General features: G+C 41.3%; 1 protein-coding gene across 2 annotated transcripts; it reads right to left on the reverse strand.

Annotated features, from left to right (window-relative positions):
- Nucleotides 1-4,456: 4,456 nt before the first annotated feature.
- On the reverse strand, nt 4,457-15,637 carry LOC109410191 (putative RNA-binding protein Luc7-like 2). 2 transcript variants are annotated; one of them, XM_062850530.1, is made up of 7 exons: nt 15,443-15,489; nt 11,450-11,544; nt 11,094-11,198; nt 10,861-10,981; nt 6,431-6,529; nt 5,762-6,351; nt 4,457-5,701 (listed from the first exon to the last, which is right to left on the reverse strand). In XM_062850530.1, exons 5-7 carry the CDS (start codon nt 6,524-6,526, stop codon nt 5,470-5,472), a joined length of 918 nt encoding a protein of 305 aa, XP_062706514.1. In that variant the 5' UTR covers nt 6,527-6,529; nt 10,861-10,981; nt 11,094-11,198; nt 11,450-11,544; nt 15,443-15,489; the 3' UTR covers nt 4,457-5,469. The 2 variants fall into 2 exon arrangements, with proteins under 2 accessions (XP_062706514.1, XP_029715088.2); XM_029859228.2 differs by lacking the exons at nt 10,861-10,981; nt 11,094-11,198 and having other exon boundaries at nt 15,443-15,637.
- Nucleotides 15,638-15,674: the final 37 nt, after the last annotated feature.

Below are 15,674 nucleotides of genomic sequence, written 5' to 3' on the forward strand. Positions count from 1 at the left end.
GTGAAAAATAGTCCATTACGCAATGTAAGTGATCAAACATATGACTATTGTAACGGTTTTGGGATTCGAACACGGTCGATGATCCAAATGTCAAGGAATGTATCTACTAGTCGATTACATTTGTCCTTTTGCCTCTTTATGTCCAAAACCAAAGATTTCTCACGAGTTTCCTAGAGGCGTCGTCCAATTTCGCAAAATGAACACTAAACATTTCAACGGCGCGTCCGTCGATTCCTTTTTTATTATTCCAAAACAAAGTCAACCCAACCTGCGACTTTTGAGGCAAATATTACCTCGAATACAACACATGTGATTGTAACGATCTTCGCGGTAAAACTTCCGGTTCTTCAAAACCATTTCATTAAAACACGACGTTCTTCGAGACACGTTCCTCATTCGCTATTTTGAAGTTCAAAATCAATTCGACGGCCTTCAAGGCACGTCCCTCTTTCCCCGATCCTCTTTTGAATTTCTCGACAGCCTTCGAGGCGCGTCACTCTTTTCCTTTTCTCGATAGCCTCCGAGGCGCATCTTTCTTTTCCATTTTTCGACGGCCTTCCAGGCACGTCCCTTTTCGCATTTCTCGACGGCCTTCGAGGCGCGCTCTTTTTTTTTTCATTTCCGACGACCTTCAAGGCGCGCCCTTTTTTCGCATTTCCGACGGCCTTCGAGGCGCGCCCTTTTTTTCGCATTTCCGACGGCCTTCGAGGCGCGCCCTTTTTCGCATTTCTCGACGGCCTTCGAGGCGCGCCCTTTTTTCGCATTTCTCGACGGCCTTCGAGGCGCGCCCTTTTTTCGCATTTCCGACGGCCTTCGAGGCGCGTCCTTTTTTCGCATTTCCGACGGCCTTCGAGGCGCGCCCTTTTTTCGCATTTCTCGACGGCCTTCGAGGCGCGCCCTTTTTTCGCATTGCCGACGGCCTTCGAGGCGCGCCCTTTTTTCGCATTTCCGACGGCCTTCGAGGCGCGCCTTTTTTTACATTTCTCGACGGCCTTCGAGGCGCGCCCCTTTTATGCATTTCCGACGGCCTTCGAGGCGCGCCCTTTTTTTACATTTCCGACGGCCTTCGAGGCGCGCCCTTTTTTACATTTCTCGACGGCCTTCGAGGCGCGCCCCTTTTTTGCATTTCCGACGGCCTTCGAGGCGCGCCCTTTTTTCGCATTTCCGACGGCCTTCGAGGCGCGTCTTTCTTTTCCGAAGATCGAACATAACCTATCCGACGGTCTTCGAGACACGTCTCTTAGCATGGCATACTGGAAAATCAGGTCATTCGGACGTTCCTCGGGACGCGTTTTTTATATTTTTCAAACCAAAACTTCTATTCGGTGAACGACGTGACACTCCTTTGCACATCTTGAACTAAAAAAAAAACAAACTCATACCTGCCGCTTCATCACGATACTGCATTTTTCAAATCATTTTCACTTTTAATTTCACTTAACTGGCTGAGCGATTCTCACCTATGTTTGAGTTTATTGCAAAAAAAATCGCAATAAAGCCTGGCAGGATTGCCATTGTGGGAATTTAGCTGATGGTTCTCGATGAGAATCGCCCAGCGCAGCGACCCGATACACAGCACGTCCGACGTGCTCGAACGCTGACCAAAGAAAGAGGAAGAGTCGTGGCCTGCTGTGATGTCGTCAGCAGCTATCACTCGATAGCGTGGGCGTTACCCTGGGTGGGGAATGTGCGTGCGTTATCAGTTGTCTGTTGACATATTGGGGGATAAGACTCTAAACACACTGAGAGATGCTTATTGTCAGATATATACCACACAAGCGGCACCCGGTTAACATTGAAGTTGGCAAGCGGGTGGTGATATGCGACGATAATCTTCCGCCCATGCCCTGGAAGCTAAGCCGAATCGAGCAAACCCACCCTGGAGCAGATGGCCTTGTTCTGCGGACAGCTACTGGGGAGCTCAAACGACCGGTGGAAAAGGTTTGCCTCCTACTGGAACCAATTAGGGAGATCGAATTCTAGTTTTATTTAAAAAAATATTCCAACATAATTGGATAACTATCATTTATTAATATTTAATTTTAAGAAGTAATGAATAAAATGTTTGTAAGCTGAACTAATTAGAAATATTTAATTCAAACACGTAACCGATACTGCAGCCCCTTGCTGTTAACCAATGTGTCGGTAAGTTGGTTTTTGTATGAAGAGCTCACGCAATCATCTTTTGAAATTGGTTCCTAGTCTATGATCGGTACGTTTGGCGTCTAATTAACGAAGTTTGCTGGTGTGGTTGGTCCAACGGGCATCATAGTGTACATCATTGGTATCTGCGGTCGATCCGATAGCCAGGAAATGGTTGGACGACCGCTAAAACCGTGGTCAGATCGAGGATCATAACAAATCATAACATGCCGATTGAAGGTCCGTTTTGAGGTTGATGCATGTTGATATGTTGATATGGATTACTTTCAGGTCACAGAAAGATGGATACACCTCTACTCTTCTAAAATACTTTCGGAATTCCCCAAGAGCAGAGCTGATCTAAAATGATAAGAATTTTGTTTTGAATTGGAAAATTATTCGAAAATCAACTGAAAACTACTAGCTTGTTTGATGTTTGTTAATGAAAACTGGGGTTGTTGTACCATGAAATGTCAGAATATAAAGCAAGGATGAACTGATCCTTTTAAGCACCAGCAGTGTTGGCAGAAAAAATGATTTTCAGCAGTTTCACTGAGGTATCAAGCTTTGAACATTAATAACTTTTTTCAGAGTCACTCTAGCACCTTACTCTTTTCGGCAAAGTTTATCAGCATCCCCTTGGCTATATACTTTAAGAGCCGATGCACACGGGCGGCGCGTCCACGCAGCGTGCACGCAAGTGCGTCCTGAGTTACACACAATCAAATGGGGTGATGCACACGAGAACGCAACGCTACCGCACCGCAACCGCGCCGCACCGTGTGCGGCACGCAATGTCAACGCATGCCCCACAGGAACGCTGCGGCGACGCAGCGTGAATTCACGCGGCGTCAATTAACGCTCGTGTGCATCGGCTCTAACATCGTTGGTTACACAGTTCAAAACAAAGTTGGGCCTCTCAGGAGAAAAATGCTAAAACATAGGTTTTCCAATGTAAAACTCCATACAAATTTTAAATGCAATGCGGAATGCGGGGACGCAACCAATCGCGCCCAAATTTTGCACAGTTGCTTGGACCCATGAGAGGCATCGAAAAAACTTTGTTTCGAAAAAATGACCATGTTGACCCGGTCTAGTATCCATACTTGTCTTGAGTCGATGAAAGCGCCACGATAGGTCCTGACGTCGTTAATATCGGAGAAGTGCCGTCCGTCAATCAGAACGTGGTCAATTTACGATTTTATCTGCTATAGTGATCTCCGGTTGCAACGATAAGGGAGGGTTGTGCTGAAAAAAGGAGTTACGTATTGCCAAGTCGTTTTCGTTCATTAGCTAATTGGCGCTGAACTTTTCAATCGTCGGTCTGAATTCCTCCTCTTGGCCTTCTAGAGCATTTAGATCGCCTATGATGATCTTGATAACGTGGCTCTTGCAGCGTTCGTAATCACGTTCGAGCTGCGCATAGAATTCATCCTTTGTGCTCATTCTGCGAATGGAGTGTCGTGAGAAAAGTCGGAGTCGTATATCGAGGTGAGAAATCTCGACTCGAATGAGGTGACTCTCCATTTGATTTACACGGCGAGTCACTTCATTCGAGAGTGGATTCCTCATCTCGATATACGACTCCGACTTTTCTCACGTCACTCCATTCGCAGAATGAGCACAAAGGATGAATTCTATGCGCAGCTCGAACGTGATTACGAACGCTGCAAGAGCCACGTTATCAAGATCATCATAGGCGATCTAAATGCTCTAGAAGGCCAAGAGGAGGAATTCAGACCGACGATTGAAAAGTTCAGCGCCAACCAGCTAATGAACGAAAACGACTTGGCAATACGTAACTCCTTTTTTCAGCACAACCCTCCCTTATCGTTGCAACCGGAGATCACTATAGCAGATAAAATCGTAAATTGACCACGTTCTGATTGACGGACGGCACTTCTCCGATATTGTCATCATCAGTGCGGACGACACTTCTCCGATATTGTCATCATCAGTGCTTTCGGAGTGAGGGTTGTGCACGTTTATTATGCTGAGGTTGAAGAACCGGCCCTTGATCCTCTACCTGCATTTTTTCGTCGATCAGCCATCAAGCGATCACGCGCCTCTGCATGTCGCCCATCACGAGAAAAGCTGTTCCTGGCTCGCATGTATTATCGCAGCTCTGGTAGATGGTATGATTACCTCTAAACCATCGCACCATGGATCCGCGTGTTTATCACTCTTATGAGCCCTCAAGAACGAGCCCAGGACCTATAATACGGACACAAAGCTTGGACCATGATCGAGGATCATGTCAAATACACGCCAAGTAAACAACAAAGCTTTCACAACGAAATAAGACAAAACGCCATTTGAAATTGATTCACCCTTTTATTCAGTATTCAATAGTCTGTTTCCAGATGTACACCTATGTAATAGTAATTGTAGCAATTTTATTCATTATCCATATAAACGGAAAAGTCTACACTTAGGAGCTAAGCACGATCATTTTATTGGGATGTATGTGTGTATATATTGGGCTGTAAGAATGGTGAATTACTTTTATTTATTCAGTACAACAATAAAACTTTCTAATCTGTATTTGCTGAAATTGAATAAACATTCATTAGTACAATCAACGAAATAGCCCGAACCGAGCATCTATTGATCCGTACTCATTATTTAAAAAAACTGATAAGTAATGATAAGAAATAATAAACTATTACAGAGCTTCCTGTACCGACGAGGTAGGTGAATTTTATCAGGAAAGAATTTACAATTCTCACAATTGTTTACAATCTACCAACTAAGGAAATCATAAAAAAACGTAAATGAAAAGTAAAAAGCATTCTTACCGAAAGTCGAATTGGTTTCCTGATAGAACACACCGGCGGCACGCACGCGCGCACTGCTGAGCGAAACATGAGACATCCTGATGAGAACTTGATTCGGTCGACAAAATAATCGAAAACTCGTCACGCAGCCACTTGATTTTTACAAATAGAACAGTTCATTTGAATTTAAAATTTCTACTATTTTGCTTCTGCTTTTGTTGTATCTTCGTTTGATAATTTTGTTAACTTGTTGGGTAAACCGGCATATACCCATACAAATGCGAATCATTCCTTCTTTTTTTTTGCACTACACATAAAACACTTCTTCATATTTTACAACTGTTAGTACACCAGAAGAAAAGAGAATCGGAGAAACATTTAAATCGTTTTAGATGAATTAAATGGGGTATTGCTTACGGCTTTCAAGCTGATCAGCTGCTTTCTCCTTCCTCCTGGACGTAAACTCCCGGCATCCGTTGTAATGTTTGCACATTTATGTCCTGATGTTCTGTTTGTGGTAGTAGTAGTAGAAGTAGCTAAAGGTCAATGCTTACCGTCTAGATCTCTCCCTGGAGCGCGAACGACGACGACGGTCACGATCACCGCGGTCGCGATCGCGATCCCGCCGGTCACGGTCCCGTTCGCGTGAGTGACGATCGCGACTACGCGAACGCCGTTCACGGCTTTTCGATCGACGACGTTCCGATCGTTCTGATCGGTCCGATCGCTCCGTTCGTTCCGATCGCTCGGTTCGCTCAGACGATCGTTTGCGTTCGCCACGACTGAAAAAAAAGGCAATGGGTTAAACAAAATCAACTAGGATAGTATATACTGGAACTTACTTATCACGTCGATCACGATCCTTATCGCGAACAAGAGCCCTTGATCTTCTGTCCAGCTCGCGACTGCCGACGAACCGCGATCGAGGACGATCATCATCGAAGCCACCATCGCGACGGCCATTTTTGCGCAGCTCCTTCTGCCTCGGACCGGCAGTTTTCTCCAGCTCAATTAACTTTTCGCGAATTGCAAGAAATCCTAGATGCAGCTTACCGCCGAAATGATCCGCTAACCGAACGTCGTTGTCGTGGATTCCCAGGTAGGCCGAGCACACTTCGCAGACTCGCAGCTTCTGCTGCTGGTAGCTGCTGGCCGGAATGGCACTCCGGTACTCGTGCTCGGCCTTGGTCTTCCTCGCCCGCAGTTCGTCGATCTCCGACATCAGCTTCATACTTTCCTCGACCTGACCTGCCTCACCTAGAGCTTCTGCCTTAGCAAGTTTCTTACCGATTTCCTCCGCCAGTTCGTGCACGGCGTTGGCCTTGGCTGCCACTTCCGCCGTCAGTTCCTCCTGGGTTTCCGCCAGCCGTTTCTTCGCCGCCTCCGTTCGCCGGTCGCAATCCGCGATGAATGCCTGCAGGTGTTCCATGGACTGAGGGATAAAAAGATCGCAGTGCGATCAATTAGTTTTTAAGTGAGGCGTTTAGAATTTCTTGGCGTGTAATACTCACGTCCACATCGTAGTAGTAGTCCTTGCTCTTGGAAGCATTTTCATAATCAGCTCGCAGGGCAAGATCGTGCACTTTGGGGCATTCTCCGAGGTCCATACGCTAGGGGTGGTCATATGGGGGAAACGAGAACGAGAGAGAGAGAGAATGGGAACAAACGAGATGAATTAGGTAACCGATCAGACGAAATGAAATGCAGCCACTTTCGGTTCAAAAAATTACGGTTAGTTCTTGCTGTAGTTGATTCTTTTCGGAAATTAGCGTTTCGGTTATTCTGTTTTTATAGTTATACCTATTTTGAACAGTAGTTCTATTCAAATGTTTTATGCCTCAGCATTGCTTGATATAGATGAACGGGAGTATCGTGCATGGCGTAATGCTATTTGGCATAATGCCGTTTGACATAACATGAAAAACGATTTCAGTATACCAAAATCGCGCCGCCTACATTCAACCGTGTTTAGAATCGATGATTTCTGAAAATTAATGCAGATCGCGATCGAATCATTTTCTGAGCAATAATGATAAATTTTTACTTTACGCTTTGTATTCATATAGGTACCGTAAACCGGGGTCAAATTGATCAGCGGGGTGAAATTGATCATTCGGGTACTGCATTGTAATTCCATACTAGGAACTCTTAAGCGTCGTAATGATCTTAAACTTTTAACGTCATCTGATTCGTAACTGTCTAGAGATGAGTGTAGACTTTCAATTTTTTTAGAAAAAGTTAGTTTTGCCTTATTTTTTTAAGGAATTTGCAATGTATGTCTCATTTAGCTGAAATCATTGCTTCTAAACAATCGATTGCTAATAGGACTTCCCGTCAATTCTCTGTTTTAACATTTTTGTGGAGCCTTGGTTGGAAAGCTATGTAGCTAATAAGAACATTAAATAGTATAAAAAAAGTTCATTTTTTGTTGAAATAGTCATTTATTGTGACAGAAATCACTTATTTCAAATGAAATTGCCTACCTGTAGGCGTTTAAGGGGAAATTTCATAATTTAATTTTGCATTTAAAGTTATAAATTCATTAGTTGTAAGATTTTAAACGCGTTATTCGGTTTTAGAAGGGCAAAATTAAGCGGACAAGGAAATTTTCCTTTCCAACCGATGCTTAATTATATACTGATCAATTTCGCCCCAAAGTGGCATTTCCAATTTAATGATATTTGGAGTTATTTAACTTAAAGTTTTAATTTGTTGAACAAAATTCTGTCACGTGGTTCCATGGAGATCCACTGGGTACTGATTTTACAGAAATTCTTTTGGCAATATTTGGAATTTCACTAATGTTATCCACAAAAGTTGTTTTAAAGTGATCAATTTGACCCCAGATTACGGTATTCTGTATTTGTTGTTTAATTTTATGTCAAATTTGTAAAGGCTGACATTTTGTGATTTCAAGAACTCTTTCGGGTTTCAGATGTTTCCTAAGAAATTTGCTTGGAAATCTGTATAAAATTTGTTCCAAAATTTCTCTGAGAGTTTCTCTCGAATATCTATCCAGGATTCTTTCTGAAATGCCTTCCGTGATTTTTTCTTTCTTTTCTACCGCGATTCCTTCTTTGAATGCTTTCACAATTGCTTACAGAATTCTTCCGTAATATTTCCCAGAATTTTCCCTTGAATTTCACTAGGGATTTTATTCCGGAGGTTTTCCGGAGTTTCGTTTTTGATTTCTACAGGAGTTTTTCCAAATATTCAATCCAGGAGTTTTCCAGGATGTATTCTCACAGTTTTTTTCGGGACTTTCGCGGCGTTTCTTCCGGGATTTCAGAGAGTTTTCCTGGGATTTCGACCAAAGTTCATCCCAGGAACTCTACACAAGTTCTACGGGTATTTCTGCCGCATAAGATATGGTTCCAAGAGGATTCATGTTCAAAAAATGCCCGAAATTTTTTTAAAGATTCATAAATAGCTACCCAACAGATTTTCCCGAGATCATTGCGAGATTTCTGCAGAAGTTCTTCCAGTCGTTTCTCATAGAGAATTTTCTGGGATTTCTCTATGAGCTCCCGGGATGCTTCTTAGAGATTTGCAGAGTTCCTCGTGAAATTTGCCAAACATATTCTCCTGAGATTTCTCCAAGAAGTTTTACCGGGATGTCCCAGATTTTTCTCGTGAGTTCTACCAAAGTTCTTCTCCGAATTTCTCCAATAGTTCTTCCAGGATTCCTTTCGAAATTTCTCCGAGAATTTTTCACGAATAATTCTGTGGGTTATCCCAGAAGGTATTCCGAGGCAAACCCAGTGAAATTTGCAGTAGCGATTCCGAAAAAAACTCTTGGAAGTTATCTAGAGAAATCTTTGAAGAATAACAACCAAATTCGTGTATTCCAATACCACGGAAAGCCTGAAAAAAAAACTCCGCAAGAAATAGCGAGAAGATTTTTAACACTAGGCTAGTTCATCTCGGGATCCATTGCTTCACTTCCCTTCCGAAGGAAGAACGTAGAACCCACATTGCGTGAGTTTGTCGAGAGCAACTTATACGTTTGCTTCTCCATGAAGAAATACTGCAGGACATTTTGGAACAAAGTCTAGGATACATACTAAGAAGACATCCCTGGAGCAACATCGGAAGGAACCTGCTAAGAGAGACCCAGGAGAAACTCGGAGAGAAATCTCAGGTGAAACTTTGAGTGAAATCCGCGAGAACCTTTAAGAAATATTCCGGGTGAAATTCGTCTAGAAATTCCAGGAGAATTTCTGTCTAAACCAAAACGCACGAACAATTCTTCAAGAAATTGTGTCGGATGAATTTAAGAAAGAATACCAAGCAAAATGCCATGAGAAAATACAGACAAAGTCTTGGAAGGCATTCCAACAAGAATTTCTAAATATGTTCCATTAAGTAGTAGTTCTAGTAATTGTTTCAAATGCTTTTAAAGAAAATCTCGACACGAGTCAAGTCTTTTGCGATACATTCAAATGAAAGATTCAGGACTATCAAGCAATGCATACGGCTTCCATTTTTTTTTATTTGTTCATTTTCAACATTCTTTCGTTTAATTTAGTTCAACCTAGTTCCAAACAACATTCAACTAGGAATATCAGTGTAGGTATTGTCAATAGATTCAGTTGTTTAACAATGTTGTAATTACTCACCAAAATAGACAACACTCAAGGTGGTGAAGCTGAGGTGGAACCCAGATCTGCCCAGCAGCAGGTTTTTTTTGGCATTTTTGTTTGTAACCTTTTCCGATTGTAATTATGATAAAACCTTCTATAAGTTCATGAAACTGTAACAATGAGGACGCGCAATCGAAGTTTGTTCGATACATACGCTGCTTCGAGTAGTGCAGCCTTTCTTTAGTATTAGATAATGGGAACTCGTGGAGTTCCTATTGCGTTTTTCAACCAACAACTAAAATCAAATTTTGCATACGTACGTACAAGAGGACGGATCCTGTTCGGCCTGTGGCGTAACAGCGAATCTTGGGAAGCCCTCGCTAAGCAGTCTCCACAGTCGATCGGAACCGAAAGACACCGCTTGCGTAGGCAGACTCTTTTTTTCGTAGCCGTGCGAAAAACGACGGGAAGAGAAATGAAGGGGTTTTTGTTTGTTCTTTTTAATTGAAAGAATTAAAAATCGGTTTGTGGTTTTTGTACATACCCAATCACGCGCTTGGAAGCCCTTTGTCGACGATGTTGGTGAGAAGGCGTTTCTTTTGCTATGTTAATACGTACCCATTTGTCTGGCATAGGTGTTGGATTGATTGAAAGTCTGACTACTATTGGAGACACGAACTACAAAACTCTTGGGAATTAGGAAACTATGATTCGACGGCAACTATTTTGCTGCTCTGTTTTTGATCAAGCTTATATATTGATGTTTCGCGCGGTAAAACAGTAATTTCGACTCGCGATTGCTACAAATGATAAATTTCGCGCCAACTCGTTCGTCTATGCTATAATAGCATTGGCATGATACTCTTTCATGCAATAAAGCTTTGTGATCAATACAAACTTATGACTACAATTTGAATGTTTGCAAAGGAGCTTCTACTAATTCCAAAATCATTTATCATTGAATATTAAAAAAAATACTAACTGTTTATTATATTTGCTATTACATTTAGTTGAATTAGACTCATTAGAATCTGGAATAGGTAAATCGATGGATAAAACTAGTTCTACGATATGTTTCTGAGATCAACTTTCTTATTTATTTGTTTTTTATACAACGTAAGGTCTACAATCTGTATTACCATCAAAACGTATGAAGTAATCGGATGTCAAACTGAAGCAAGAAAATTTATCTACCGATACTATGTTTGTCCAAATTTTTGTAAAAGTGGAACAAAGTTTCGTTGCATTTCGAGAGGATACTGTACCAATTACTCCACGTTTGGTGCGAAATTCGTCAAATATACTTCACAAACGTACACAAATTTTGATTTCGATTTAGAATTTATTCAAACACTTACGGCTCAACTGATTCCATCGTGCGGGACCATCCAGATATGCTTTTATGCGCTCCTGGAGCGAGGTAACACGAACTCACTCGACCCAGGCCTTTTGCCGTCGGAATAGACACGCAAACGAACCCTAAGCATTGAGAGGCGATCAATTCGATTCGGGTTGGAAAGGTTTTAGATCAAAGATCAAAGTTCGCAATTTTCGATCCAACAGCGCAAAAACAAAAACAAAAAGTACTTACGATCATCGGCTAAATTGTCTCTATCGGAACCCTATCCGGAGGAGATCCCCAAAGAACAAGCAACTATAGAGATTCAGTTTTGGAGGAAAAGTAGCGCTGTCGTGTCTGCAATAGAATCAGATGAGGGACAGATTTTTGGTTGCGATCGCATTCCGGGGACCATGTCTCGTGTTGAGTGCAACAAAATCTACGGACACGACGACTTCAGTGAAAGAGGCTTCGGGAGGCGGCTTTACGGATTCGGTTAGAAGGCAGGGGGTTCTACATTTTGAGGGAGGTTTGTTCGACGACAGATTTATGCAGCCCTCTCAAGTGGATGAAAATTTAGAAGATGAATTCTACGCAGCTGTACTTACCGTGGAAGCAAGGATCTCATGTGGACAGCAGCCTAACAAAAAACTTTTACATACTTTGTTGTCGTAGAACTTGGTCGAGTACCGGTTGGATTCACCTGAAAAGAAAAATACAATCGATTATGATTGGCGATTAGAATGTCTCCGGGACCGTATGAAGTTGAACGTCAATATTAACTTCACTCCTCAGTCAGCCTAATTATGTAGCTCTCTAGTGTCGGTTTGCCTCATTTGGCTAAAAATAACACTAAGAACACGCCTGTTCCGACGGTAAGAGTCCACTAAAAAGTGACCCCTAATTCATGGTGTGATGCGGCTATATGTTTACCATGGCTAGGAATGAATGCTTACTGCAGTAACCGGAGCAAATAACCTGTGTTTCTCCCAGATAATCAGCTATCCTTCTTAAGCAGGGTGTCTACTCATAAGGCAACACAAAATTTACTGAGTTTTCCAGGTTTTTCCAACGGGAAATTTTAAATGAGTAATTATTAAAAAATTTGCCCAAATTTTATAAAATTTCCATATTTCTCGAAAAACTTTGCAAAAATATCCTCAGAACTAAAGTTAAAAAAATTAAGGAAAAATGCGCAAGATATTAATAAAGAGATTCCAACAAATCGCTGAATTCTTTCAAGAACTGTTTAACAAAACATTATACAAAAATCGGTAGAGGAATATTTCTATTTTTTCCCCAGAGTTATTTTGGGTTAATTGTAAGAATTTGCTTTGATATTTATTTCCACTTACAATGACATCCAAATAATAAAAAAAATAAAAAAAAATCTTTCAGAAGTTCAATCAGCAGTTCCACAGACTATATGACCGGTAAATTCCATATACAGTTTTGAATATGAACTTGGATATTTGTACTCTGTGCTGGTGGTGTAGTAATGTTGAAATTTTGAAATTCTATCCATGATTCTTCCTTTAAATCCTTCCGGAATTCCTCCTTTAAATTCATTTACAGTTTCTCGCAGAGTTTTTTTCCTTGGAATTATGAAAAAAATGTTTTTCTGGCTTCCAACAGTTTTTCCAAGTATGTCCAGAGGTTTTTACGTATTTGCTTTCATAAAATAGCTCCTTCCGAGATTTTCACGATTTAAGGTTTTTCGATGTTCTCCACGGGGTTCCAACTGCTACAATGTACACCCAGATTTCCTTCTTGAGTTTCTCGCTGGATTCCTTCCGGAGGTCTCTTATTTTTTTTTTTAAATTTCTTCCACGAATTTATATTAGTGCTTTCGGGATAGTTTTCCAACAGTTTCTCTCGGGATTTTTGCAGAATTTCTTCGAGGGACAGTTTTCAGATATTTCTCGTGTATTTTCTTTGCAGGATTTCACAAACAGTTTTTCTCGGTATTCCTTTTAGAGGTTTTTACAGTTCTTCCTTAAATTTCCTTAGTATTTACTCTTGGGATTTCTTTCTATGCGGGAATTTTTGCAAAATTTGACCGGGATGCCTTCAGATATTTCTCTACGATTTATTTACAAGAAATCTCGTAAGTTATCCCAGGAGATATTCCAAGAAAAACTCCGAAAAAAGCCTAAAAAGGCTCCGGGAGGAATTTTTAAAGAAATCCCACGAAGGGGCATCCAGAATCTCGGGATAATTTTTGGTAGAGATTCCGGGAAGAGCTCTAGGAATAATCCCGAGAGAAACTGTAAGACAATAATCTCAGGTAGATCACTGCAAGAAATTAGATAATTAACTACAAGGCAAAGTTTTCCAGTATCCGAAAAAACTGGACGAGCTCCATGAGAAATGCCAACAGTAGATCCTGTAGAAATTCCAGAAGACTCTTCAAAAAATCTTAGGATAAAGTCCAGGAGAAATTCTGAAAAACTGAGACATCCCAGGATCAACATCGGAAGGAATCTTCTGAGAGAAGTTCTGGGAGAAACTTCAAGAGAAATCTCAAAAAGAAACTCGCGAGAACCTTTGGGAAATATGCAAGCTGAAACTTCTGTAAATCTATGGAGAAACCGAGGGAGAAACTCTAGAAGAAAGCCAGCGGATATTTATTGAAAAAAAAAAAATCACAGCAGAATAAACTTTACAAGGAATCCCGAAAAGAAATCCTACAGAAAATTAGTGAACCTTTGGAGGAACTTTATTATAATTGGCCGTAATGGTCGCAGTGGCAATGTCCCCAATACGGAAAAAAACTTTAGTAGAAATTTCAAGAGGAATCCCGAGAGAAACTCTCGGGAGTTGCTTCGTGAAAAAAGGAATGTTCATGGTGTGGGCTCGGATTCAGTTTGGCTTTCTGTTCCGCGAATCATTACCTGTTCTGTGGCTTAGGGCCGATTTCTTCACCTCGGCTTAACCGGTAAGCCAGGCTTACCCATATAGTTAAATCTGGTTAAACGTTTAAGCCAAGGTGAAGAAATCGCCCCTTAGTTGGTTAAAGCACCGGGATCGTGGTCGTGGGTTCAAATCTCACCAGAACGCGTTTTTTTTTTCACAAATTCATGTCTCAATTTGTCAATCAGCAACATTCTCTGCCTCCTAACTACAAGTTTTTCTGTATATTTATGACATACCAGCAAATCAGGGAAATGCCAGTAAAGAACAACATATAGGGTAGCGAGCCACTTGGGCAATGGCCGGTAGTTTGGACACTCTTCGCTACAACTTGGTCACTTCCAAATCAATTGACTTGAAATTTTGTACACGGCTAGATACTACGCGTATCTCACCGCGTTCCAAAAATTGTGTCAATTGGCTCAAGGCTGAGTTATAGTGCCCAAAATAGGAGCCCTGTCGAGATGGTTCCACTTCCCTATCAGTTACACACATTGTCTGTGTATCAATGTTTTTAACTGCTGTTCTTTTTTGTGTGTTGATTGTTAAAAGTCTGATCTTGCTCAGTTTGGTTGGGTTTCAGTACAAAAGAACAACAACGATTATTCTTTGCAGACTTATGCAAAATGATATAGCCCAAGTGGCATTAGTCCAAGAATTTTACTATCGTAAAGGGAATTGATATCTAGGAAATCTTGTGAAGCCGGTGTTTGCTACTTTCAGTAAAAAAAAAAACAAATAGCACACTCGCGTGCCTTGCCTCTAGCCTGTGTCAACAGCACAATCGCTGCTACACTCAGCTCTGAATTAATCACCAGATATGTATGTCCGTTGGAAACCTCATCAACAGGAAATACGTGTATTGTTCGGTTTATTTACCGCATGATCTACAATACGGATGCTTTCAAACAAGTCAAAGCATACTGCACTTCAAAAGGCCTTCCGCTAATTGTTGGCAGTGATGCTAATGCTCACCATATCACCTGGGGAAGCTCTTGAGAGGCTCCAGTTTGATGGACTGCTTAAGACTTAGTAATACAGATCTTGGATTACTTAACATATGCAACCGCCCAACATAGGGTATGTGTTCCATCAGTAATCTCACGCTCCCATATTCATCCTATTCGAAAACAAGCGATTACGGCACCGATTGATTTCGTTCTTTTTGTTTTCATGCGTGCTCACTCCTAACAAAAAATACAAAAATAAGAAACAAAACAAACAACGCTTCAATCGTTTGTTTTTCGTAGGATGAAAATGGGAGCCACATGCTTAATAAGGGAACCAGTACCCTATATGATATCTGCCAGAAAGGAAGTGTTAGACACAATTGTTTCAATACATGTATAACTGTATAGATTAGGGCCTTTTGTGTTATATCACTTCACAGTTCTTATACGACCTGAGGCTCTACTAAGCAGCTACAATAGGCCGTACAAGAGCACTAGCGCTTCGCAATGGGGCGCTTATAAGAAAAATGCTCAATATGTATTAAAATCACGGAATCCTTCCTTATAACATTAAATAACGATGATTTCTTAACATTTGAACTAGTTTTTAACAATAAATAACGAAATATATTTTTTTTGAATCAATTTTAGCAAAACTTCAGTGTTGACAACGCAAAACAAACATGGACGACGAGCTTTCTCCCATCGTACGCCAGGACCCCACCAACTTTTACTCACCATTTCTGGCCGTTCCCATGAGCTGATCCAGCATAGCCCGCATTTGATCGTGAGCCGACATCGTTGGTCCGGTTTAGAAACTGCTTCCAATGACGAGGGCGCCGCAAATCCACCAGAAATTCCAAATTTTCTTCCACTTTTATCCAACACGCACGCAGAATGAAAACGTTGACGACTTTTTGCCTTTTTCTTTTTCTCTACCTGACCTGACACCTGACAGCAGTTGTCAAAC

This window comes from Aedes albopictus, chromosome 2, assembly GCF_035046485.1.
Source record: "Aedes albopictus strain Foshan chromosome 2, AalbF5, whole genome shotgun sequence".
Lineage (NCBI taxonomy): Eukaryota > Metazoa > Arthropoda > Insecta > Diptera > Culicidae > Aedes > Aedes albopictus.